At 40.5% G+C, this 27,587-nt stretch overlaps 2 protein-coding genes across 3 annotated transcripts in view; one reads left to right on the plus strand and one right to left on the minus strand.

Moving 5' to 3' along the window:
• opn3 (opsin 3) overlaps positions 1-5,171 on the plus strand; it is a 15,260-nt gene extending 10,089 nt beyond the window's left edge. For both annotated transcript variants that reach the window (XM_078273646.1, XM_078273647.1), the window contains exons 3-4: positions 2,271-2,522; positions 3,985-5,171. In XM_078273646.1, coding sequence (XP_078129772.1) covers positions 2,271-2,522; positions 3,985-4,257 — 525 coding nt within the window. In that variant the 3' untranslated portion in view covers positions 4,258-5,171. The remainder of the gene's footprint in view (positions 1-2,270; positions 2,523-3,984) is intronic.
• Positions 5,172-7,504: 2,333 nt separating this feature from the next.
• On the minus strand, positions 7,505-26,806 carry kmo (kynurenine 3-monooxygenase). Its single transcript, XM_078273508.1, has 15 exons — positions 26,450-26,806; positions 26,158-26,227; positions 25,793-25,890; positions 24,424-24,513; positions 22,580-22,628; positions 20,103-20,190; positions 16,558-16,723; positions 16,338-16,409; positions 13,267-13,388; positions 12,590-12,737; positions 12,453-12,510; positions 12,269-12,351; positions 10,110-10,211; positions 9,947-10,006; positions 7,505-8,003 (listed from the first exon to the last, which is right to left on the minus strand). The coding sequence occupies exons 1-15, from the start codon at positions 26,507-26,509 to the stop codon at positions 7,857-7,859; spliced, it is 1,413 nt and encodes a 470-aa protein (XP_078129634.1). The 5' UTR covers positions 26,510-26,806; the 3' UTR covers positions 7,505-7,856.
• Positions 26,807-27,587: the final 781 nt, after the last annotated feature.

Below are 27,587 nucleotides of genomic sequence, written 5' to 3' on the forward strand. Positions count from 1 at the left end.
AGGTTAAGAATATGTATATTGATATACAATTTAAATTAAATTGTCAAGTTATTGTGTGATTACTAAAATAGGCTAGTGGCGCTCGACCCTAACCCTAACCCCAAAATTGCCAAAGGTTTTGAAAATTTGACTACCGTATTAATAAGTCGCTCCGGAGTATAAGTCGCATCAGTCAAAAAATGCATCATGAAGAGGAAAAAAACATATATAAGTCGCACTGGACTATAAGTCGCATTTATTTAGAAATTTATTTCACAAAATCCAAGACCAAGAACAGACATTTAATCTGGAAAGGCAAGTTATTAAACTACACAACAGCACACAGAACAAGGGGCTGAATACGGTAGGTGTCCGGTATGTTAACGTAACGTAACTGCACTGTTGACGAGCCTCTCCCAGCAGCACGTTGTTCAAGCACCCATCTGTGGACTCCTTCCTCCAGCTCTGGCCATCTGGATTTCAGCGCGCGACTAGCTTTCTTTGTTTTCTTCATTGCAGTAAGACTAACCTTTTCGCCAGTCCCTCACAAGTTTCTCACTCACTCCAAACTTTCGTTTTGCTGCTCGATTACCGTTTTCGTCTGCGTATTTTACTACCTGCAGTCGCCTGCAGTTTCTTTTCTTTCTCAGTTGTCTTTAGGAGCAGCATATAGTTGTCACAAGCCTAGAGCGCCTCTCATGGCTGTAGACGGTAGTGTTTTCAGCATGAAATAACATTTAAAAACATGTTCAATTATATATATTTTGATATATAAGTCGCACCTGACTATAAGTTGCAGGACCAGCCAAAGTATGAAAAAAAAGTGTGACTTATAGTCTGGAAAATACGGTATGTCCAAGTGTTCTTTTATTACTGTATAGATTTAATATTCGCTATGGAAATAAGCCTGTTCAAATGAACCTGATTATGCCCTCGGGCGCTTGAGTAAATAAATAAATGAAATATGTGGCAGCCGTTGTGTGCAGTAAACTTTCTTTTAACAAGCCTGTTGTACTGATGCGATGACCAGTTATAGTTTTAGTGCTAGTAGGCCTATTAAGAGGTGCAGATTAATTCAGGTAGGACTGTGTGTAGACATATTTTAGTATGTGTATTATGAGGTGGTCCACGAAAACTCTTGATTACAACTAGTGGTCCACACACACACAAAAAGTTTAAAAACCCCTGCTCTAATTTATTGGCATTTCTTTAAACCAATCATAATCGTCATGGGCGGTGACAGAGCCACGGTGCCGCTGCAAAATAGCCTCGGGAAGGAACTTGTTTTGGTGGAACGTGTACGTTTAAAGTTCACAGATAGTCTAGCTAGCTGTCTGGATTTACCCTGCAGAGATCTGAGGAGCAGTTAACCATAGTCCTCAGAAATCCACCGGAGTTTAGAATGCCAACACAAAGAAAGAGGAAGGTAACGGAAATCTGGCCGAAAAGAGTGAAATCCGGTGGAATTTCCGGCGGCAACGGACAATCCCAGAAGTGGAAGGTTGTAGATATAGACCATCATTAAAAGGACAGGAAAGACAATTTAAAAAAACATTTATTCTACCAAAATAATGTTAATACTGGAGAGTTTTACCTTTTGAGGGCCACAAAAAACTTCTAAAATCAAGCAATCTGAGAAGAATACATCATTGTTTGTGTGCATTGCTTATTGTTCATAGACGTGTGCAGCCTTTGACGAGGAGTTAAAAATAAACATGAGTTGGCTATAAAGGGTAACAAGCCAAAAAGGTTAGTCATTCCTGAAAAATGCTGTATGATTATTTTGGGATGACTTTAAAACCTCAGGTATAATACAAACTACAAAAAGTCAGAGTAGCAGCATCTTGGCATGCATATACAGGGTTTTTCCTGCATAGAGAGATTTTTGGTTTTAGCCAGCCCGAAAGGAAAAATCACCAGCACCAAAATGACAAGTATTGAGAATAATAATTCAAATCCTCTCTAAATGTGTTTAAGAGCAATTTACCAACCAACCGTTGAACAAGCAGAACATAAACTTGAATAGGAGCGCTAATCTCAGTATTATCTCTAATTTCAGGCTATACCGGACTCTCCCGGTGATTTATTTAAATATTATTATTATTATTATTATTTGTTTGAACCAGTTTTGTTTATTGGGGTTGTAACAGGTAAATGCATAGATGTCTGTCAAATGAGATAACGCAGACTCATTGCCTTTACTGTACGCGGACTGATCATGCTTACTGCTGTGAGTAGTAGTCGTTGTTTCCCCCCCATGATAGCATCTTACTTTCTCCTGTTTGTTGTAGCTGCGCTCCATACAGGACCTCCAGACGGTTCAGATCATCAAGATCTTGCGGTACGAGAAGAAGGTGGCCGCTATGTTTTTGCTGATGATCTCCTGCTTCCTGGTGTGCTGGACGCCCTACGCCATTGTGTCCATGTTTCAGGCCTTCGGCAGGAAGAACGTGGTCTCTCCCACAGTGGCCATCATCCCCTCCTTCTTTGCCAAGTCCAGCACCACCTACAACCCCCTTATCTATGTGTTCATGAGCAGAAAGGTTGGTAGTCCCAAAGTTCTGTAAATAATAGACGATTTGTCTATTCTGGGGCTACTTAAAGCAGGGTTTTTCCTGCATAGAGGAATTTTTGGTTTGTTTTCCTCTTGGGCTGCTCCACTTTGTGGTTTGAGTAGAAAACACACAAGTATTTTTATATTTGTAAAACAAACTAGTATTTTTAGGAGCATTTGTAGTAGGGCTGCACGATATGAGGAACATATGTGATATGCGATAACGTTGAATATCGCGATAACAATATTACTTGTTATACATAAACAGATATTAAAGTGTACTCAGTTCTTCTTTCAGTATTCTGCTAAAAGACAACAAATTGCTTGTTGAATTTAAAACAAATGAAAGGAAATAATTTCCAACATTCTTTCATTAAACAAATTGAACATTGAGTTGAATATAAAAGGCAGCACTAAAAAAAGAATGACAGCTACATTTTAAAGTGCAGTTTTCTACTGGTATTTTCTTTCAACTAGTACAAAAACAATCTCTTGAGTGTCTATCGTGATATGTCGCAGCCTTTCGTGATGTGTTTATTGCGCCAGTTGACATCGCGATGACGATTAAAAAACAAACGTATATTGTGCAGCCCTCATTTGTAGGAACATCTTTAACACATTTTAATTCAATCAATCAATTTCAATTCATTTCAATTTTATTTATAGTATCAAATCATAACGAGTTATCTCGAGACACTTTACAGAAAGAGGTCTAGACCCAACAATTCCAGTAAAAAAAAATGTACATTTCTTTAGAGATAAAGTTATGCAAAAATGCAGGAAAAGATCTAATGTAAAATAGAAAAACAATCTGCATCATAGTGTGTTTTCTTCTAATTATCTAAGCCTTGATATGTCCAGTGTGGATGTCGTGTGTGTAGACACTAGTCTTATTTTGCTGGCATCCTGAGAGGCTCATATTTTGTGTATTTGACAAATGAATGAGGACAGAGTGCTATTTCATCTAGGACTGCACAATATATTGTTTTTTTATCATCATCGCAATATCGCAATAACTGGTGAAATATACACATTGCTGCAGGCTGCGACATATCGCAAAAGTCACTCAGATATTTTGTTTGTGTTGGTTGAAAGAAAATATAAGCAGAAAACGACATTTCATAACGTAACCGCCATTCTTTTTTAGTGGCGCCTTTTTATATTCAATTCAATGTTCAATTTGTTCGATAAAAGAATGTTGGAAATTATTTCCTTTCATTTGGTTTAAACTGCAAGCAATTTGTTGTATTTTAGCAGACTACTGAAAGCAGCAGAAATGCAAAACTGAGTACATTATATATATCCGTTTATTTATCGCGAGTAATATCGTTATCGCCATATTCAATAGTGTTACAGCATATTTTTCTCATATCGTGAAGCCCTAATTTCATCCTTGTGTTAAATACCATCCCTTTATCTCTTCCGTCTGCTTCTCCTCTATCCTCTCACAGTTCCGCCGCTGTTTGCTGCAGCTGATCTGCTCGCGTCACACCTGGCTGCAGCGCGGCCTCAAGGAGCGGCCCCTGGCTCCGGTCCAGCGGCCCATCCGACCCATCGTCATGTCCGGGTCGTGCAGCAGCAGGCACCGGCCCAAGAAGAGGGTGACTTTCAGCTCCTCCTCCATCGTCTTCATCATCACCAGCAATGACTTCCATCACCTGGATGTCACCTCCAAGGCGAGTGAATCCACAGAGGTTAATGTCATTCAAGTGAGGCCGTTGTGATCCACAGGGACTGGACTTATCACAGCACCACTCAGTATGCCTTAGGACAACTAACATGCAAAGCCAAAATGATCCTGTCTGACCTCCCTGGACATTTCTGCATCGACACAGTTATAGACTTAGTTACAACTAATTGTAAATATCCAACTGTCAGCCCAAGATCTCAGTCAAACCTATGTATGTGCACTATGACAGTGTTTTGTCTAAGCAGGTAGTATGAACTTGTGACATCCTCATCTCAGGGGCGGAGCGAGAGGGCGGCTTCTGGGACTCCAGCCCCGAATGTTTTCTCAAAAGCCCAAAATCTTTCAGGGTTTTAAAATGACTCTTTGTCATTTACCCTCAGTCTCTCTGACTGGACCGGCAAATCAATGGAGCAAAAGTTATATTACTGGGGAAATATCCCTTTTTCACTTTGTAAAACCTATAACATGCACACAAAGATATATAACACAATAAAGGAAAAGGGAAAAGCCAAAAAGCATAATATGAGCACTTTAAGTTTTCCCAAATGAAAAAAAAAAAAGTGCAAATAGCTGACCCCCACTAGGTTTGGGCTGAGCCCTGAATGTTTACAGCGTCTGGCTCCGCCTCTGCCTCATCTACCATCAGCTGTGGTGATATACAGTTAGTACGTAATAATGTAGTTAACAACTAGTAATGTGTTTCTCTTAGTAAAAGAATCACACTTATTTGTCAAATATGCCCCACAGTATATATGTGACAACTGCAGAACTGTGTGGAGTCCTCAGAGGGCCTGAGAAAAAAATGTGATAGCAGATTTTTATTTTGGTTGGTACCCAACTGCCAGTGTGTAAAATGGAAAATAAGCCTTAGTTCCTTAGCCATCAACCATAATACACAAACTGACATTATTGTGTATGGATTCAATAAAGAGATCCTATTTTAAGCTACCTAGCTTGTGTACCTTCAATCTAAGTCTCCAGTGTGGCGAGAGCAGTCACTGTGAAATGACATTTGGGGGATTTATATGTATGAGGGCTACAGGAATGTCATTAGAGAAGAGGAGATGGGACTGGCACCTCAGTATGTTCCAGTGAGACACTCCTTTCATAACCTCCTGGGCTGTCAGCTATGAATAGACTTGATAAATGGATTTCCATAGCTGATAAAACCCTTGTTCAGTGAGGACCTGATGAGTGGTCTTTGTATGCTGTTAAGGTAAAATAATGACATTATGACAAATAGTTTGGTTTGGTTCCTTGCAATCCTTTTAACTAAACAAAACAATGAAGACCGCTCACTCATAAGCGTTCCTAATATATTAACTTATTTTTTTAAAGCAGTATTTAAAAAAAGAAAAGAAACGGCTTTTAACACCATTTTCTTTGTCTAAAAAATGCCGCTATTCTCTGCGCTTATGTGATATGCTGTAAAGGTGATTATATTCTCAGACAAATTTATATTTAATCCTCTGAATGTGGAAAACTGTAAGTGATAATTCACAAAGACAACACACATCTGAAGCCTAACAATGCGGGCACTTTGCAACAACTCACATAGTAGTAGGGCTGGGTATCGTTGAAAAAATGTTTGATACCGATACCGTGATACCAATTTTATAAAAACGAAGAGAAATTACAACATTACGGCACAAATCTTTTTATTTATTTTTCAGCTCCTACTACGTGAGCCCCGTCTCTGTTCCTAACGTAGAGTTTTTCCTGCGTCTCTACAGCGTGTAAGGTTAGACAGCCAATTACCAGCATCATTAGATCTTGGTAGAAGCATGCTGTATGCTTATTGGCTCACTGACACTGATGAGATCTCCTTATGTATTGAAATTTCATATCGCTCGGGCCCTAGAAAAGTATTGAATTCGGTAGCCAGCCCTAGTTAATAGTGGTGTTGTTAATCATGTTAAAATAGAGCTGTTTCATGGCACTTTGGGCTTTCTATACTTTTCAGACACAAACACTCAAAATGTAACAAATACAGAATGGAACTCTGTTCCATCAAACAGAAACAGACTGTCTGGAACTTATTTTCATAAATCACTTTTTCACTTCTGTATATGGCGGACATGTGACATGGGACTTAACAGTGGGTGTCATGATTGCAGAGCTCATCTTAAGTATACGTCACAGGATGGAAACCTCACCACGCAATTTCAAAGCTTGCAAAGAAGATCTATGGAAAACCCCTCTCTGCTGTTTGAATGAACCCATTGTAATCCGTGTAGCTACAAGTTCATGATACAAAGAGACCCTCTCTATACATTATTTTCCTTGATGACAGTACTGTATATGGATCTTTGTTTTGCAGTGGAGCTTAAATTTAGGTTTAACACAATCAACTCTGGTTAGTATAAATACAGTTTCAGTAAAATATGAATATGGAGGGCGCCTGGGGGTTAGACTCCGACCTGTGGCCCTTTGCTGCATGTCATTCTCCCTCTCTCTCTCTCTCCCCTTTCATGTCTTCAGCTGTCCTATCAAAAAAGCCCTAAAATGCACCAAAAAAAATCATCTTAAAATATGAATATGGAGTAAATCTCAAAGACGGGTGTTTTTTCATTGACTTCTGCATTTCTGAGGCATCTGTGCTGCTAAAACCGAAGGCATTAACCATTTTATCTTTACCCTTCCTGTCTGCTCTCCATTATTTTTGGCTTCTCAACCAGCGACATTTGATTTCCTACGTGTGGCTTACTGATTTAAAATACAAAATATGAATAACTGCATTCCGTTACAGTTAGTTTAAATTGGTGGTATTCTGAATACAGTTACTGTCTTTAAAACTAGATTACTTGAAGGGATTACTTTATTACCACCACCAAGGTTATGTTTTGAGTTCAGTTTGTTTCTTGGTTTGTTTGTCAGTATGTGTGGTAATGCAGTGGTTCCAAAACATTTTCCGCATTGTTCTTGATAAAAATATTTTTAAGCCCATTATGAAAATATTCTACGTAAGGGCACCACTTAGGTTTGGGACCCACTGGGTTAATGGTTGACTCTAAATTGCCCGTAGGTGTGCATACACGTGTGAATGGTTGTCTGTGGTTGTCTGACTGTCTCTGTGTACCCCGCCTCTCGCCCAATGTCAGCTGGGATCGGCTCCAGCACCCTGTGAAAGGAAAAGGGGCTACAGATGATGGATGGAAGTTGATATTGTCCCAAAAAGTCCCTCATTCTGGCTGCATGAACTAGATGTTGATTTTGGCTGCATAAACTAGATAAGGTTGAGAAGAATGGAGCCAAAGGCAAAATACAAATCTGACTGTAACTATGAGCTGAGGGAACATTTATTTGCAATTCATGTACAGTATAAGCAACACTCCTTAACTCCTGCCTGTGAGATTAATACTGACATTTTTGTTTTCACATTGAGAATTGTGCATAAAATGATATGGATAGCATGAAAATAATCAAATATGTTGGGCTCAAAGCAGAAACAGTTAAACACTGGTGGAATGTTATAAAATTGTATTATCAATCAATATGACCAGTATAGATTAGGACAGTTATTATGCTCATTAATTTGCCTGGCAGAGCCTTAATTGTGTCAGTTAGAACTGATCCTCTCAGTTCTAGCGTTTGATGCTGCAGTCTTTGCACTTGTGTGTCAGATCAGAGTCCTCAGGGGGTCCAGAGGGCCACAAGCCTGTCCCACATCTTCTCAGCCGGGACCATGAGCTTGTTGATATGCGGTGGATTTTTAATGAGCAGGTAGGAGCCTCCCAAAACCGCTCCTGTAGCACTGAACAGCAGGCCACGGTTTACCACCTGTGAAAAATTCAGATTTATGCACACACACTTTTTAATTCCTCACACTAGGGCTGGGCGATATTATCTCGATGTCGATATATCGTCTTACATTTTGGATATCGTGATATGACACGTGTTGTCTTTTCCTGGTTTGAAAGGCTGCATTACAGTAAAGTGATGTCATTTTTATGAACTTACCAGACTGTTCTAGCTGTTCTATTATTTGCCTTTACCCACTTAGTCATTATATCCACGTTAATGATGATTAGTTATTAAAAATCTCATTGTAAATATTTTGTGAAAGTAGTCAACCTACAATATCGCCGCAATATCGATATCGATGTATTTGGTCAAAAAATCCCCAGCTCTGCCTCACACCTTCACATTAGCCTTTGTACATCAATTCCATTTTGATGAACATCACTCCATCTCCACGCTCCAAATCACAACTGCAAAGAAAACGCCCGGTCATGCTTTCCTTTAGGTCTTTGGTTTATTATATGGGTCCCAAAGTTAGCTAACGTAGAAGTGAACTGACATGTTAGTGTAGAGTCGTAGGAAGGTTCCCGAAATGGTGGTTGTTGTCACCTCATGGTGGATTATCTGCCCTGGATGATTATCAGGCTGTTTTTTTTGGCAGTTTGCAGATTATCTGTATCAGCATTTTATTTGCCTGATAACCGATAAAGTTAACGAATTAAAACGAGCGCTACGTTTGGCTACTCCACTACAGCTCTGTGTCTGTCCCTCTGCTTCGGTTTCACTCACCACAGAGTCTGACTTAATGTCCCGCCCACAACCCTATCTGACTATCTCTTACTGCGTATTATGTGGAAAGTTTCTAATTCTTTAAATAATTGCTCAAAGCATTTCAACAAAGTTTTGTGTTGGAGTTTGTAACATTCCAAAATCCTTATATTGATTTAAAGATTTTCATTTTCACTGTAAATGCATATCAGTTCCAAAAATCGGTTATCAGTTTCATTAACTACTAATAATCGGTATTGGTATCGATCTTGAAAAAAACCAGTATCGGTTAGAGCCCGACCGATATCGGCGGGCCGATAGTAGGCATTTTCCAAACTATCGGTATCGGCATTTATAATGGCCGATAAATGAATATTTAAAAAATAAAATAGAAAACGGAAGAAACACCCTTTAACCATGTTCTGAGGGTTGGTGTTGCATAGTTTGTCCACCAGAGGGCGCTCTACAACGTCCCGGTTGGCAACACTCTTTGATTTAGATTTTTTGTGTGTGTGTGTGTGTGTGTGTGTGTTTTTGTTCAAAGGACTTTAAGTTTCATATCTTAAGTTTGTATTTTTATACCTTTTATTTATCAGAACTTTAATATATTTTGATGTTCCTCTGTTCTGTTACAACTACAAATAACTAATGTTAGGGAAATCTGTTTTTGTTTTGTTACGCATTTCTGGATTTAAAACAAATATATATATATCAGCCAATATATCAGAATATCGGATTTTTAAATCACCAAATATTTGTGTCAATATCGGCCTTAAAAATCCTTTATCGGTCGGGCTCTAGTGTCGGTCGATCCCTAGTTTAAACAGGTTACAGCGGAGGCTGTGAAATCCTCGCTGTCCTTCTGACAGTGGTCCATTAGTGCAGGCGGCCATCAGCATAGGTCACATCACACAGTTCAACACAGTGCCAAGGACTAACCGACTCATTACAGCCAAACGAGAGACATGAGAAACATCTCTCTGTGCAGCAAAGCTATGTCTTTGTGGTAGAAGGTAGAACAAATGTTTCTAAAAAGGGAAGTATATACCCACATCCGCCTTTCATGCTCTGTGCTGATAAAACTGCGACTTCAAAAGAGTCCCGGATTACAGTACTAAACAAAATGAACATCTCCCCCTAAAAAGTAAATTGTACGCGGGAAAGAAGAAATGACAGACTCTAAAGAGAAGACACATTTTCAGAAAGTGTCTTACTTTGTTCTGCCAATGCCAGCTGTCCACGGCTTCCTGGTACCTCGTCCTAGTAAAAGTGACCTGGAGACGAAGTGACGAAGAGGTGAATAGCAGCAAAGGATATAGATTTTGTGGTAGACCCAGTGATGTGACAGTGATTTTGTTGCTGTATTAGGACACTTACCATTGTGTAAAGTGGAGTTATTGTCTTTGGCATGAGGAAGTGGAGGATGTTATCAACATGTTTTCTAAAAAGGAACCATTTGGAGTTGACATGGGCTCGCATCTACAAAACAAAAGAAAAAGTATACGTGTTAGTGAAGTGTCCTTCATACAGTAATAAATCTTACAGCCGCATAAGAAAGTCTTGGTCTCCTCTGCTCTGCAGTAATTGGGGATTAAGCTAAAGCAAAAATGCTGCATATTTTTAAGCTCTGTAAGAATGAGACCAATTACTGTCTTTTTGAATGGACAGATGGTTAGGGAGCTGTCTACCTGTCAGATGTGATGCAGAGTGTAAATATCTACAGATAGGGCACGTGCAGAACCCAAGCGGACTTTCTTCTGATTGTGAATGGCCTTTCCATACATTTCATTAATCACCAACTATTTTGATAATCGACTATGGTTTTGAGTCCAGCTTCTTAAATGTGAATATTTTTCTAGTTTCTTGACTCCTCTGTGACAGTGAACTGAATATCTTTGAGTTGTGGACAAAACAAGACGTTTGAAGGTGACATCTTGGGCTTTGGGAAACACTGGTCGACATTTTTCACCATCTTCTAACATTCTATAAACCAAACAACTAATAGATTAATCAAGGGACATAATCGACAGATCAGTCAACAATGAAAATAACCGTGAGTTGCAGCCCTGCTGCCAATTTTCAAGTGAAGTGGAGATCCCTCTAATAACTAGTGTTGAATCAGCTGACTGGAACTGGCAGACACAGTTAAAGATCAAAGGGAACTAATGAACAATTAAGCAGAAGTTTGTGAATAAACTGCAATGTTAAAGAGGGAGAGTCATTACTAGAGACATCCACGACATTTACTCATTTCATGCTACTGTATACACACACACACACACACACACACACACACACACACACACACACACACATATATATATATATATATATATACGCTGCTAGATTTCAAATGGAAATATTGTACTTTTTTTGGACACCACTGCATTACATTGATTTCCCAGCTATAGTGAGTATTAACACTTACAGCACTAATGATGAATGATGTTTTAATATATAAGGTTCATTTAGCCGGTATTGGTAAAACTTTGCTCAGACCTGCAATTAGTGATGTTTTCAGGTAGCGTGCACAGGTATTTGCTAAAAACAGCTGCGTGCTGTGGCTGTAAACAACGTTGGTGAGAGCTGTGAGACTGAACCAAAACAGTCAAATTGTGGGCTGGTAAGTCAAAACAAGGAGCTGATGGAGATGAAGAAGCGATGCAGCTCTTCAGTGCTGACTTGGTGATCATTCTCTGTGGGTTCATCAACACAAGCATCAACTTTCGCGTAGTCTATATCGACGACCTTTCATTTCCGGGATTGTTCTGGTGGTGCCGGAAATTCTGCCGGATGTCCCCCTTTTTTCGGCCAGATGTCCCACACCTTCCGCCTTCTTTGTGTTGGAATTCTAAACTCTGGTGGATTCATGAGGACTATGGTGAACTGCTCCTCAGATCTCTGCAGGGTAAATCCAGACAGCTAGCTAGACTATCTGTCCAATCTGAGTTTTCTGTTGCACGACTAAAACAACCTTTAAATGTACACGTTCCACCAAAACAAGTTCCTTCCAGAGGCTGTTTTGCAGCGGCACCGTGGCTCTGTCCTGCGCTGAGGAGGAAGGTCTGGCAAAGCGAGACTATTCACATTACACATAGTCATTTGGTCAATATTTGTTATCATAAAATAAAAATCAATAAATATCAATCATAGCTTTTAAAATGCAAGACTTTACTTGAGTATTTCTACACTGTGGTATTGCTCTCAAGATCTCAATACTACTTCCACCGCTGTCGTGTTTTGGGTTGAAGTCTCTGCAATAGTAGAATGAATCCATTTCTTATAGATACCTTAACCCCACTTAAATAGTTACAATGTTATATAATGATATTTTAAAGACATTTTAGACAGGTTAAAGTAGACATATTAAATAAATGTGTTTATCAGTGCCTTCCAGCGCTGCCTGGAAGGCACTAGGATATGGTTATGGTTAGGGTTAGGGTTAAGGTTAGTTGCCTTGAAGTCAACGGTCACAGTGCTGCCTGGAAGGAGACGTTGGGGGCTTAAAACACCATCAAGCAATAAATGTGCATTACTTCAATGTAGTTGTACATGGCCAGGTCTGCAATCGCATGGTCGTCTGGAACTCGCACTCTGGTATACTCAGGCAGTACAGTACCTGGGCAGAAAAAGAAAAGAAAAAATTCACTTTCTCATTAATGGTCAGTTCATTCCCTGTCTCTGTCTCCTTTGATCTTTGTTCGTTTAAAAAGTACTTACTGAAATCCTCATCGAGCTGATCCATTATTTCTTCAAAGACTAGGCAGTCCTCAAAGCCCTATAAAGCATGAATGGACTGATGAGTCTCCATTTAATTCTGTTCCGCCATTTCTTCTCCTCTGTTTAGTGTTACTTACAGCGTTCATCCCCTGCCCATAGAAAGGCACCACAGCATGGGCTGCGTCGCCCATAAGGACACATTTGTTTCCAATGTGATATGGGGAGCACTTGATAGACACCATGGCCTGCACAGGCAATCGGAAATAATCCGTTTTCAGAGGATCGCTGTGAGGCACAAACAGAAATACAACAATTACACACTCATTTTGAGCTTTTTTTTTTATTGACAGTCTCATTTTTCTAAACAACTGAATCAGGTTTTAGCTAGCTACAAACGCATATGTCAAATCTGAATAGGCTAAAACAGAATAAAGATAAACAGACAATAAGAGGAAAGGAAGCATGCATTCATTTGTTTAGGCCTGAGCACTCCAACTAAAGTCAACCTAGGGAGAAAGTGAGTGAATGAAAGCCGTATACGTTTCTACCGCTCATGCCTCCGCTATCTCTCCGTCACCCACAACATACGGTGCACCACAAATTAAAACAAGCCCATGTAAGCGTAAGGCTGCAATTTCACACTTCACAGATTATGGCTGTGGATATTACTGGAGTCGACAGGGATGATGAGAAATGAAAGTGTTTTTGGGGATGGCTTGTCAGGTTGGATGACAAGATAAAGGCAGAGGGGGAGAAAAGGGGAAGACAGAGAGAGAGAGACGGAGAGAGGGGTGGAGGTGAGAAAGTCACTTACACTCCTATTAGTGGTATGGTGTCGGGGAAGTATTTCTGAAAAAACTCAATGACTTCATCGCCTGTGGTGATCTTCTCAAACTCTTCAAAGAGCATGAAGAGGGTACAGGTAAACGTCTTGTCCTAAATTGGAAAACAAACGGTGCACACAGTGATGTCAGCTCTCAAATCCACTGTGACACACTTCTTGTCAAGTGATTTTGAGTCAACTTTATTTACATGGAGACGGACTAGCTGCTTGACAGTCAGTAAGTCCCTACAAACTGCAAGCTGACTGCTTTTTAACCCATAATGTCTCGTTTTCTGTTTCTAAACAGAGTGTGGATGCAAATGATTTGGAGCTGTTTAGAGGCACCTATAACACGTGTGCTGAGTAATAAAAGTAAATCACTGAGTTTTGTAATACTTGATTTTTGCTGCTGAGTAATTACTAACTTAATTGAATTACTTTTTCAATGAGTAATGAATAATTGATTGTAGTTTTAAAGTAACTTGTCCAACACTGTTCTTACATCAGCATGCTGACATTCCCAAAGCTTTCCCACGTATCTACTGAGGAAGGCCATGAGACGTGGCCAAAAGTTTTGGGAATAGTTCAAGCTGGGGTAAGCAGTTTTCTGGAAAAGGCACTCCACGTTCTGTCCTAAGCCAACGAGCACTGGCATATGCACATACAGTAACCTGTACAAGCACTACTCATTCATTGCAATCATCCCCATTGTGATTTTGATCCTTGTCTGGATTGACGACGCCGGATCATCTAACACCGCCAGATGTGCCGATGTCCCTCATCTAACAAAACTCTCTTCGTTTCTGGGAAACGACAACAAACTTCGAGCTAGCAAGCTACACGTTGGAAATGGCAAGTTTTGAAAAAGAATTTGGATCGTGCAACAAGGCAGACATGCTTGGTTCTTTCGCGGAATGATTGTGAAGATTTACAAAGAATATGTTTACTGCATTTACTCTCTAACTGGGACGTTTTGGGACCGATTGGGAGGGATTTACTATGGACAAAATACACACGGCGATACACCGGTAAGAGCAAATAACATTTAACCATGTATCTGTAACGTTACTGTATTGTGCTAGATGTTGACAAAGGAGTCATTTGACCATTCGTTTATGGTTATTGTAAACCTTTAAACCTTAAGCTAGTTGATTGGTGTATGGTCTGGATCAACAGAAGACAGATTTCCAGGACTGAGTCTGGCTTTGCCCCTCACCTTCCGCCTGCTGTGTGTTGCCGTTCTCAAACTCCAGTCTCTTCTGGAAACAACAAACTTCGAGCTGGCAAGCTACACGCTGAAAATGGCAAGTTTTCGGCATTTACTCTCTAACTGGGACGTTTTGGGACCGATTGGTTGGATTGCTTTGGACAAAGTACACATGGTGATACACTGGTAAGTTTAACCATGTATCCAGCTAATTTAAAAAGTTGACGTTACTGTATTGTGTGAACATTTACCTTCATTTAATATTGTATGTGGCGTTTTCTTTTGCGGGCTGCAAATGTTCCAACAAAAAAAGTTCTTTCCCCAAACTATTTTGCATAGCCACCGTCGCTGCGTCCGGAGCTTAGCACCGCCCAAGACGATTGTGATTGGTTTAAAGAAATGCAAACAACCCAGAACGTTTTTTTCTCCTATCCTTAAAGTCTGGCAATACAAGACTATTTTGATCCCGATGGTGTTATATAGCAGCAATTTTATGAGAATTACCCTCCTGTTTTCTTTGCAAACTTGTGGGCCTGTAAAGCCACTGGAGATGACATATTGTGATTAAAGTTAAAACGTGACAATTTTGGCAAAGCCTTTAGAGATGGATAGAGAAAATATTGTGAGCTAGCTAGCCTCAGCACTGAGCCTTTGGCTGCAGAATGTTTTGCCACTGAATCCGGCTTTAACTATCTGAAGGCACGTGCACACGCATCTATAATTGTGGGAGCCAATAGGAACACTCGCTCTCTCTCTGAAATCACCTGTGATTGGCCAAATTATCCCATCATGGGCTAGATTTTCTTAAACCTGAAAACAGAGCCAAGAGGAGATGCAGACCACTTCAATTACAATATGCTGAAAGGGTTTTATGGAATTTTGTTCCACAAATGATGCCAAAAAAAAGCGGCCTACCCCAGCTTTAAGTAAGTGAGCATTGCATTTAAAATAATGAATCACAGATGTGTTCCCAAGGTCAAGAATGAACCATTGCACTCACAAATAAAGTAGCATCGTTTCATAAATGCTGACTTCTGTGCTATAGTTTCAAATGCACACACGCGACATTTCACATGTATTTTATTATGTGTTATATTTCAATACAGATTCATATTACTTTCATTGGTCTGAAAAATCCTCCATGCTGAACTCATGAAAGTATCTTCCACCTTCAATGCAAACATAAGAGCAAAACTCTGGCTGGCTGGACATGCGCTGAGGTTGTGTGCTTGCCATTATCTGCCCATCTGAGCAGGTGATTTCTATCAACATACCGAAGTGCTCCCTGAGGACCTGTTAGCACTGCCTCTGTTACCATGGTATCCACAGCAGCAAGAATGTGTCGGTTTGTGTTGTGTTGTTTTTTCTCAGCCCTAATGTGTTACTGGGAACTAGGGCAGTTAGTGACAGTGTGAATACACTCCAACGTCAGCTGCTTTAACCTTCACCCTCTCACTAAAGATAGCAAAACTGGTGTGCTGAGTCAGCCATGCAGAAAAATCATTGTGGGATTAAGAAAGACAGGAATGATTGATAGAAGTCAAAGCAGAGGACAAAAACCGAGACAGTCAGGGAGACTGATGAGGAGGAGGACACAACTGCTGTGTGCAGAGTTCCGATGAATTTGCCTTGATTAGGCAAATTCATTCTAATTAACTATGAGGACATCCCATAGGTCAATCATGCCCTAAAATGTTCTGAAGTGATTTTGCTTCTGTCTTTCTGGAACAGCTAGAGGTTGCCCAAAAAAATTGAGGTACAAATATGCACATGACATTGCACAATTTCCAGCTGGAAGTTGAGAGTCGGTGCAGCTATTACACACGGGAGAAAATAAAATGAAATCAAAGCTCACCAAGTTGGGCAGGGCGATCATCATGAATGTGTTTCGTGGCCAGATGTGCAGATAATTAGGCTTCATGGCGAACTGGGGAGGATGATGATGATAAAGATGTTGATGGACAAAATGAAATAAACAACAAGACATATACAATGGTGCCCAACAATTGTGAGCGTAACGCTAAGCAGCATCTCACCCCCTTCAATAAAAGGAGGGTACTGTAGAGAGGACTGACCTCTCCGTTGATGGGTGGCATGGTGAGCTCCATGTAGCCGTGGGGGATGTAGGTCTGGCTGTAGTTGAAGCGGCTGCGCCGAAGGAATTGCTTCCGGATGGCAGAGAAAGCTCCATCACAGCCTACAATCAGGTCTGCCTTGATCTGCTCATTGGACCCATCTGACCTGAGAAATATGGCAGTAACATATGTCACAAACTAGGGGTATAACGAAACATCAATCTGGATCTAGATTCCCACTTCATAAGTCTGGAAGAGCTCAGTAATAAAATCATATCATATTTCAAATCATATTTTTTTGGGTTTTTTGAGTTGACATAAATGTAACTGTGTTAAATGGGCACGTGATATCGTCTCATATCGTTCGCTGGCTCCCCTGAATTGAATCGAATCGGAATTGTATCGTGACAGACTTTAAGATATCAGCAAATATCGTATCGTTGTCCGAAAGAATCGATATAATATTGTATCGTGATAAAACTTATGATTTACACCCCTATCACAAACCGACTCATAACAAATACACGTGTACATGTACAGTATACTAACATTCATGTATACAGATAGATATTAATATATATATATATATATATATATATATATATATATATATATATATATATACACAATATAGCTAATATCAGCTAAATAACTTTACTAGATTCTAACTTGATTCAACAGGCTAATCCTTTTCATGCTTAGCCTAAAGGTCCTTAACATTACGAAATAATACCAGTAAGAAGTCTACAGGTAAAATAAGAGACCTCTTCGGGCTTACTAGAAGCAATGTCCAAATGCCAAATGTAACTTTCACCCAGGCTGACACTCAGAAGAAACCTGATTTCCTATTATATTGTAGTGTAGTGCACATGTATTTCATGCTGATGGCTATCTCGGAACATTTCCTGGCTAGTATGGGAGGAAACATGCTATTACAGTGGCATCAGGCTCTCCGTGTAGATTTAATTATACAACCTGGAGAGAGCAAATATGAGTCATCGTTCAACCACATGGTAGAGGGAAAGATGATGTCCTGGATGTGTTAAGTGCACGCCAGGGTGACTTTTGGATTCAAGTCACACTCGCGGCCTTTACTCAAAACACGATTTAATTAAAATGCATTAAAGTGTTTGTTCACTGTGGCAATAACTGCACAGTGACTCATTCTAATTAACATTTTCAACTGTCGGACCACCAGCATTAAAATAAATAAATAGAAATGACAACACGCACATCAAAATGACTAACACATTTTAGATAAGGCTGAACTCAATATAAACTAGAATAACCACCTTGCAGTCTAGTTGCAGTTTACATCCCTGTCTGTCCAGACTCATATAATATATGTAGTGACGTCTTTGAGGCAATTTAATGAAAGGTATTAAAGGCAGGGTTGGCAATGTTGAAAAGCGTTGAAAGTAGCATGTCCTCGGGGCTCCGTCTAACCCCGCCCCCTGCCCCCGGGGCTCCGACCACGAGCGGCGCTGTAGAGCAGAGCGGAGGAAGGACCGCAATTTCACTTCACGTCTCATTGTTACGACATAACCAACCCTGGGGAAACTGATTACTCTCGTTACGGCTCGGGATTATAACAGAGCTTGGTTTTGCTTGCACATATGATACTAGGAAAAGCTAAATGCTTAGCCGCCCGACTGTAGGTAAAGGTTTGAAGTTTATCCGGCGTTCCTCGGCTCGAGGAACTAGCCTGATACTCTTCAGTCGTTAGTCCAACTGCTTTGACACTCAGTTGAAAGTTCATTTGTTTTACATTCAAAACGCGGAGAAAACACTAATATACACTCAATGGTGGAAACGTCAGTTAAATGAGAAACGCAATCCTCTGCCGCTGACTCTCTCAGTCAGTGTCTCCACAGCAGCCTCCCATTGTCTCTGTCACAGCTGCTTTTCAGCCCTGTGACCTAGGTAGGCCACACCCTGGCGGCCAATAGAACCTAACATGCTGGATTATGATGTGACATAATTCACACGTAAACAAACAGCTAATATTATCATACAGAATGTTTAAAACAAACATGACGACTGTTAGCAATGCGGCGAAGACGTGCGCTGAGCTCAGGCCCGTACAGGGGAGGTGTAGAGTAGGTGCAGCAGGGCAAGGAGGATTTCATTGGTTCTTTTCAAGCGGGCAGCGAGGCAGTGATTGGTGGGCGTTTAAACAGGATTACAGCAGCTACAGATGACAAAAAGACTTCTGTTATTAAGTTGTTATGGTGTTGAATAATGGCCAGAAAAGTGTCTTTGCAGAACATATGATGTCACAGTGAAGTTGCCCTTTAACCTTTTGGATATCAAATGTCATATGTTATCCTTTATTAATTAGCATAGAAAATCTTGAGTTATGACAAAAAATTTACTTTGTAAACTCACAGTGAAATCTAATCAGTTTATCATTGCGTCCAAGTGGACATTTGTGCCAAATTTGAAGAAGTTCTTTCCAGGGGGGGGTCCTGAGATATCAAGAATGGCAGACTGAGCTCATGAAGTGGCGTATGTATGACACGCCAATTGGTATGCCGTTATTGGCGTGTTATGAAGACGCACACTTGCTTTTTTTTACCTAGCGTTTGCGTGTGAATTTACGCCGTAGCGAGTAGTATGAAGGGAGGTTGGTCGGGGGTGGTGGATGGGTAAAACTACACAGGACTTTCACACAGGAGAGCAGGAATCACGTCCCGGGGATCGCGTCCCGCGTTTCCCACCGTTTTTCTTTTCCTAAACCCAACCCAGCTCTTCTTTTCCTAATCCCAACCGGTTTTTCATTTCCCCCGTGTGTGACGTTAAAACCAACTGTAGCCTCGCGATAACACGCCACGTGGCTTTAGAAAGTGGCGTGTATGTTTACGCTGTCGTCTGCTGTATACAGCGTAGATATACACGCGGATAGCTCAAAATGCGTAAAGATAACACGCCACTTGGCTTTAGGAAAGTGGCGTGTATGTTTACACAAAGTCATGATATCACGTTGAGAATGGGACGTACGGAGGGACGGCTAACTCGAAAATGACTTAATGCCTAAAAACTACCAGGCGTAAAAACCCTGTGATCAAATTAAACAGTGTGTGCTCCTGCATACTGTGTTAATAATTCACGTCATGGGAACGCTAATACCCACAACTGAAAAGACCTGGAGGTGTTTCAGTGTTAATTGGGTTGTAAATTGTGTGTCCCATTTAGCCTACATCAAGGACAACCAATTACTAAAAAGGCACACACAGAGGCTTCAAAGGCAACATGTTTATCACCATCCCAGACCTCTGCTAGTTAACATGTACAAGGCTGAGAGGGGGGACAGGATCAATAAAGCTAGAGTAAACAAAGAATCCAAATGAGCAGATCCTCCTCCGAGATTACCCTCCATATAGTGTGTGTGTGTGTGTGTGTGTGTGTGTGTGTGTGTGTGTGTGTGTGTGTGTGTGTGTGTGTGTGTGTGTGTGTGTGTGTGTGTGTGTGTGTGTGTGTGTGTGTGTGTGTGTGTGTGATGTGAATATAGAGGTGTACGTGTGTTGAGATCGAGAACTATTTACCTGGCAAAGGTCATTAGCCCTGTTTCAGCATTCCAATCCTGCAGTTTGTGATCAAAGTTCAACCTTGTGTTTGGATATGTCTCTGCCGCTGTGGGAGAAACATGTTAGAAAAGGAGCAATCAGCCCCTTTTTCAGCACACATAATTAAAGACGGACCCATGCTGTCACACATCTCCAAGCATGCACAGAGGCACTTCATTAAATAACAGGCAAAAAATCATTTTAGCCTGAAAAGACACATCCCCAGACATGCTCATTCAGTTTAAAGAAGCTAACGCACACGGTCGATATGGCTCAGCTCACTAGCACAACAACCTAACCAATTTAGGGCGATTGGTGGGAGGAAAGAGTTAGTTACTTTTTACTTTGAGCACTGTGCACAGTTCATGAATAAAGAATATATTGAGGATTACAGACTTCAAACTCATCTAATGCGTTCAAAAAATGTAAGGAAATGTATTAACATACTGTAAAATATGCTGTTTGTAAAAGTGGATCGGGATCCTTTAAAGGAATACTCCTGTAAGTCACTTTTGAAAGAAGAAATTCATCCTCTTGCGAATACAAAGTTAATTCCTCATAATAAAAGGCATTTTTGCTCAATTCAATACACTAAGGGGTTTAGCTTCTACAGTACATCCTTACTCTGCCTTTTATAAACAGTAGGCAGCTCATGTTAGCTAATATTAGCAATCTTTGGGTGGATGTTGTAGTTTACTGATTTTATGGCTGTGTCCAGAACCACTACCTCATTCACTCACTCCCTACTCCCTATATAATACCCCTTTCCCACTGGCCAATAAACCTACCAACTAACATCTGGCTTTAGTCTGCAGTGGGAAAGGTTACAATTTGCATTGACTCCCGGGACAAATGACTCTACAGTAGGCTCTGGTATTTATCGGCTCCAGTAGATACATGGTACAAGATCGGCTCCATCGCTAACTTCTGTCATCTCGGCCACAAATGCCTCCACTAAAGCAGCGTCGAAACTTAAAATTAGTTTGCATGAGGTTGAAAGAGAGACTAAATAAATAACAGATATAAAAGTAAGAGTAGTGTATCTCTTTTGAGGAAAAGCAGAGCCAGTACATAGTGTGTGTGTGTGTGTGTGTGCGTGTGTGTGCGTGTGTGTGCGTGTGTGTGTGTGTGTGCGTGTGAAAAAGGGTATAATAGAAATTCAATAGTTAACTCTAAAGTGAGATTTCCGATACTTCATCATTATTGTGCACCATCACTTCAAGGTGTAGACGCGTGCCATGGACATTGCTATTGTGTTCCATTGAGGGAATATTTTAGGGTACTATGCAGTGCATAAAGTTCACACTTAGTATTTGGACCCTCATCAAATGGCAGACAGTAATTATAGTGCACTATATAGTAAGATTTTGGACACAGCTATTACCCGTGGGTGTTACTTATGGCTGCAGTGGCAGAGATAGTTATTAAGTCTCTCTTTAAAAGCCATAATGTAGTGAATCCACTTATAAATTTGGGCATCAGTTTCATCATTGAATGCTATTAGAGAGTGAATTCTGCTGCCTGTTTTATAATATCTGAAAAGTTGGGACTCTTGTTTAATTCCTAATAGTTTACTTGCTGTATGTAAAGCTAGATGATCATTGGTTCGTCCACGAAGTTGGTGTGAATGAAAAATTAAAATATATAGAGAAAGACTGTTGGTTGGATTATTGCTGTGGTTGTGGCTGTCGTTAGCCTCGTGAGACCGTCCTGATCTTGCGAGCTCCAGTTTTCCACTCGCAGATCAGTCTGGCATCTTGAGACAGAAACAATTTGGAGTCGTTCACCAAATGACCGACCAATCAGCGTTGGTTTTGAGGCGGGTTTAGATGTTACGCAACGAGAAGCGACTGTTCAGACTAAACAACATGTCAGCTTCCACGGATGAGATGAGCGTAGCTATCGCGCAAGTTTTATCCGAATTAGAAAGTATTCCTTCATTGAAAGAAGAGCAAAAAACGGCACTGGAGGCTTTTCTCATGCACTGTTTTTGCTCTTCTCCTGACTGGTTTCGGCAAGAGTTTGATATATCGTTGATCTGATTGGTTGATTTGGCCCAGCTAACCAGTATTTTCGCACCTTCCCAAAAGTTCTCCAACGGAAAGTTCCCAGATGGATATGATGAGCAAATGCGAAGCAATCCATCTGGCGGAGTCAGGTTAGGCTGTCATAGCTTTTGCATAAAAGTGACTCAGAGGCTTATTCAGATATGAGACAGACATGCAAAAATTGTAATCAATTTAAATGTAATGGGATGTGTCTGAAAGGGGCTAAAACTCTTTATGAGTCCAATTTTTCAGTATGTTCTTGTAGAAACATTTGAATGTTACATTGTCGATTGTTGATGTTGTTTGAATTTGGCTATAACGTTGTTATTTTAGAACACACACTATGGCAATGTGTTCAGTGTAAATGCTCCAAGGCTACTTTGGCTGAAGAATAGAAAAAAATCTTACCTGTTAGCAGCTCTTTGTTCAGATTGGCTCGGTCTACTGACAGGATAAACTGAAAGGAAAATAATCTGTATTAAAATCAAATTCCACAAGTACTACAGCTTGACAAACAGAACTGTGACACTGTTTAATAGAAAAGGGAACAGAAAGCCTCCGGGATTTATACTCTGTCTCCTGCATTACATGCTTTTACTGCTTTTTTTGTTATTTACCCATGTAAATCAGTGTAATTAAAAGCAACTATTTTCAGATTAACTAACCAGGCTCTATTGCTTTGTGACATAATTTCAGTCAGACTGCACAAGTTGTCACTTGCACTGTTCATCATTTGGTGCATCCTTGAACTACTTCAGTGAACAGACCTCTGTGTGTGCATGCATGTCACAGTTTCTGTATGTGCGTGCTTCCGAACACACCCATGTTGGGGCATGTGAGATCTCGCAAGTTGCAAAATTAACATTTAATCTGCAGACTGATTTAGTATACCAAAGGCAATTCTTATAGTATAGTTTGCTAACAACCAAACGCGTGTAACTGAGATGTATCTGAGTATTATTTTCAGAAATTCTAGAGGAAAAGGTAAAGATATTATTTATATACTAAGCGTCTGAATAAAGTACTTTAACAGAAAGTCAAAGTGACAATATATATTAGTACTGCATAACCTTGCAAATAACAATCCAATCTGTTGAGATGTGGTATTTACTAAGAGGTCATTAGAGTGTTATGCTGTTAATTGAGATTTAGCAGAGTTTGTTACTAGTTTCAATGTCTTAAAGGCAGCGTTGGTAACTATTTCCAATAAACACTTTTTTATATATTGTTTGAAATGGTCTTTACACCCCGACAGCAATAAATAACTTATGTGCTATGAAAAAGGAGTGAAAAAGATGCGTCATCTGTAGCTGTTGTAATCCTCTAAAAACACCCACCAATCACTGCCTCGCGGGTCCCTTGGAAAGAACCAATGAAATGCCTCCTTGCCCCGCTGTGCGTACTCTTCCCCTCCTGCGTACAAGCCGGAGCTCGATGCGTGTTGTCGCCGCCGGAGTTACTGTAAGTCATGTGTGTTTTATACATTTGGTCTGATAATATTAGCTGATTGCTTACCGGTGAATGATACATGAAGTAGTTTTGATGAGTGAAGCCCTTTCCCCGCTCTAAAGCAGAAAAGCAGCGGTGCTCGTGAAGCCTGTGTGCTGTCTGAGGGCAGGGGGAGGGGTAAGACCAGGGGTGTCAAACTCATTTTAGTTCATAGGCCACACACCCCTAATTTGATCTCAAGTGGGCCAGACCAGTAAACCACTCCAAAAAGAGTTTCTTGTCAGCTTGATGTTGGCAAACGCAAGTTGCCTCTGCTACGACGGCGTTCTAAGGCTATTGTAGGAAAACAAAGAATGTTACGGACCTGGGAAAGAGGGGTAACATTCCGAGAAAAAACTAAAGATTAAAGTCGTACATTTTCGGAAAAATAACTTTTCTCTGAGATTAAAGTGGTAAATTTTGGAATTGGAATGAATTACTTCTCTGCCATTTTCACACCTTGCATAGTCATCAACCTTTGGCGGTCCGGTTCTGGCCCACGGGCCGTATGTTTGACACCCCTGGGTTAGACGGAGCCCCGCGGAGATTCTACTTTTAAATCTTGCTAGCTTTTCAACATTACCAACCCTGCCTTTAATGCATGGCTATGTTGCAGGACATCACTGAAAAAAAGTGCAGTTCTTTTGTGAATGACCATAGTCCTACAATTGGCAAGGGGATAATATGTCAGTTTAGTCGTCCTGGCTCTTTCTGTGTTTTGCATGATAAAATATATGCTCACATTATAACAATTGCCATCTTACCTGGCCTTTCCTGCCATAAGGGATCGGGGACTGTTTCCCACTCAGGGAATGGATCATTCTTGCATGCATGGGGATCCCCTTGGAGACAATCTGAGGAAAAGGGATTAATACAGGGGGTGAAACTTTAAAAATGACATGCATAAACATTTAGAATGAATTATTCTGTATTGTGTTATATTTTGCATTGGCAAAAATCAATGTTTTCAGTCTCAATTTATACGAGGGCTAAGTGGATCCAGCAGGGTATTGTGCCATGGACAGTCCAGCAAGTCCATGTGGTCAGCCAGTATCTGCCCTTAAAAGTATGTGTGAAAACCTTGTAAAGCAGGCCTTGTTTTGTCATGCTGAAAAGTCATGCAAGTGTAAAGGTCTGACGCAGAGTTCTGAGGCAAGCATAACATGCTCAGTGCAGCAAATGTGGACAAACAAAAAAGATGCTTGCTGACCTCAGATGCCAGAATAAAACGTGAGTGGGCTGCAAGCAAATAAAGCAGAGTGGACAGATTCTCTTGGGTCCGGCCAAACAAAATATTAACAGTGTGTCATTTTGACGTGCAATTTGATCATCGTGGATTATTATGTGTACAATTCATTCATGCATGACGGCGATTTAAACCTAATTCACTTCAATAAAGATAACTATTGTATGCTATTCTTGTCATGAGCATCAAGGCGTGGCGGCGCTGCGGTGCAAAGTCAACTCATGTTTAGTACATGTTAACTCAAAGATTCATAGAAAAAATATAAACGTTGGAGGCCATTAATTGGCACGCAAAGTCCTTGAAATCCATTCTGCAGTTAGCAGTAAGTTATCATATAGCCATGGCAAAAAGAAAACAAGGCAGTTTAATTCATTTTGGTTTTACTAAGAAATTGTGTAGCGATGACGTTAATAGCACGACCGATTCACCTGCTGCAAGCCCTGGTAGCACACCTCCCGCCGGGGTGACAACGTAAGAAGAAGCCATAGACATAGTTAATGTGACCCTCTCTGGCTGAAGATGGTGGTGGTAACAGCTCGTCAGCCATTTCCCCTGCAGGGAGATCACGAACTAAAACCTAAGTGTTGCTCCTGCAAAAGGCCTCAGGCAATAGGCCTACAGTCTAGCCTGATGCTTTGTTTATAGACTATTTGTGGGTGGCTGTTTGACCTATCAATTCCTGTCGATAAAGTATAATAGGGTAAATCCTGTATAGTGCATACACTTAGCTGTTATGTATCTTTTTAAGTCATTGTTGCAAGCGCACGAAAAGTGGGCTGCCCCAAAGGCCACGTATAATTCGAACACTGCGGCCCCTGCACTCCGCGAAATCAGAGAAATCATTTTATTAGTTGAACAGTGAATATATTTAATCAGCATAGGCCTACCTTCTCCTCCATTCCAACATGCTTCAATGCTTGCCGGCCCCTGTGAGACAATGCCAGGTTGATGCTTCTTCCCTTCACAACTTTGGCTGTCCGGATATCTGACCAAAAGCAGACACAATACATGTTAATCTTACCTTTGTGGAATTTTAGTTATCTTTTGAAAAAGCTATGGGTTTTTAACCTCTGTGTGTGTGTGTGTGTGTGTGTGTGTGTGTGTGTGTGTGTGTGCGTGCGTGCGTGCGTGCGTGCGATCACTGTTCAGGCGTATTGTAATTTTGATGTGTGGGTATATTCTTTAGAGATGGGAGTGAAGTGAATGTTGTTTAGTCAGAAAAGTAGGTTTTAAAGAGAGTTTTGAATACTACCTTCCCGAGTTTCAAAGACTTCCACATCAAAGCCTCTTTTGGCAAAGAAGCAGGCATTCAGTGCTCCAACCTTAAGGGTGAATGGGAATAAAGACAGTTATTTGAACTATGCTTTACACTTTTATACATAATGATCTCTTAACTAAATAATATTAACACCATATAAGCTGCATAACCGTACCTAAACACTCTTTTGTAACCTTAATTTTATTCAGGTCCATATGCAGTCAAGAGATCATAAGACAAGAGGTCTACAATAAATGAATAAATCACTTTAATTTTTTCTTCTTACCAAACCACCGCCCACCACTACAACTTTTTTCTTGGTTGATCTGCCGGTTGTTTCTTCCATTGTGCTTAAGGTTCTCTGGCGATCTGATACTCTGTCCAGTGCCGAATGATTGACAGAAGTAGCCTAGTGGATAATGATTTAAAAGAGAGGAGGAGCGTGTGGCCGTGTTGGATCAGTAGGTAGAGCAGGCGCACATGTAGGCTACTGAGAGGTTTATGTCTCGACGCAAAGGTCTAGGGTTCGACTCCGACCTGCGACGATTTGCTGCATGTCTTCTCTTTTTCGGATTTTACAGGCGGAAAAGCCCAACAAAAATAATCTTAAAAAAGAACAAAAAGGAGGAGCAGAGTGAGTCCCATGACTGTCACTCTCGAAATACTGTAGCCTAAGTTCCCTTTTTAAAGCAAACACTAGCAACAGATAATTCTCCAGCAGCGTCTGACAACTCTCTCTGGTGGACTGAAAAGGCCTGAACCAGAGACTCCTTGTACTTTTTTTGGTGGAATAAAATAAGTTTACAATTATGTCTCAGAAAGCCCGCAGGTGCAAAAGTCTGCCTATAGGCTAGGCTACATTAAAAAGTCCAAAAGTCCCTAAATCGTGCTGCTAGGTTGTCAAAAGCTCATAGAATTATAACCTGTGTTTTGCCATTAGGCCTATTAGTAACAAGTAAGACAAGATCTCATTACAGCAGTTATTTTCCAACTGTAAAGTAACGAGATGACAAGTGTAACTGCTCCCCTAATGAATCAAGTGACAGACGGGCCTAGTGACTGTCATTGAACAAGTAAAGGAATCTGTCGCCATCTAGCGGCTGTCTGATGACAGCAATTTCAGTGGCTACATAACCACTCATAACCATAGACAGTATATAAACCGTAGACTGTATATGCACGTTATACACGCACCCAAATTCAAAGAGCGCGTGTGCAGAAAAAAGTTTAAATCTCTATTTTTTTTTTTTTTTTTTTACATAGGCCATCTCGTTGTATTGCCATGTTCATCCTGCATATTTTTAGAATATGCAACGTGACAAGAAAAAAAAAAAATATATATATATATGATATATAAATATATATGATATAAATCACAACAATATTACTCAGTCTCTCCAACTCCAACAATCATGTTATTGGGT

Source organism: Sander vitreus, chromosome 17 (genome assembly GCF_031162955.1).
Source record: "Sander vitreus isolate 19-12246 chromosome 17, sanVit1, whole genome shotgun sequence".
NCBI classification, from domain to species: domain Eukaryota; kingdom Metazoa; phylum Chordata; class Actinopteri; order Perciformes; family Percidae; genus Sander; species Sander vitreus.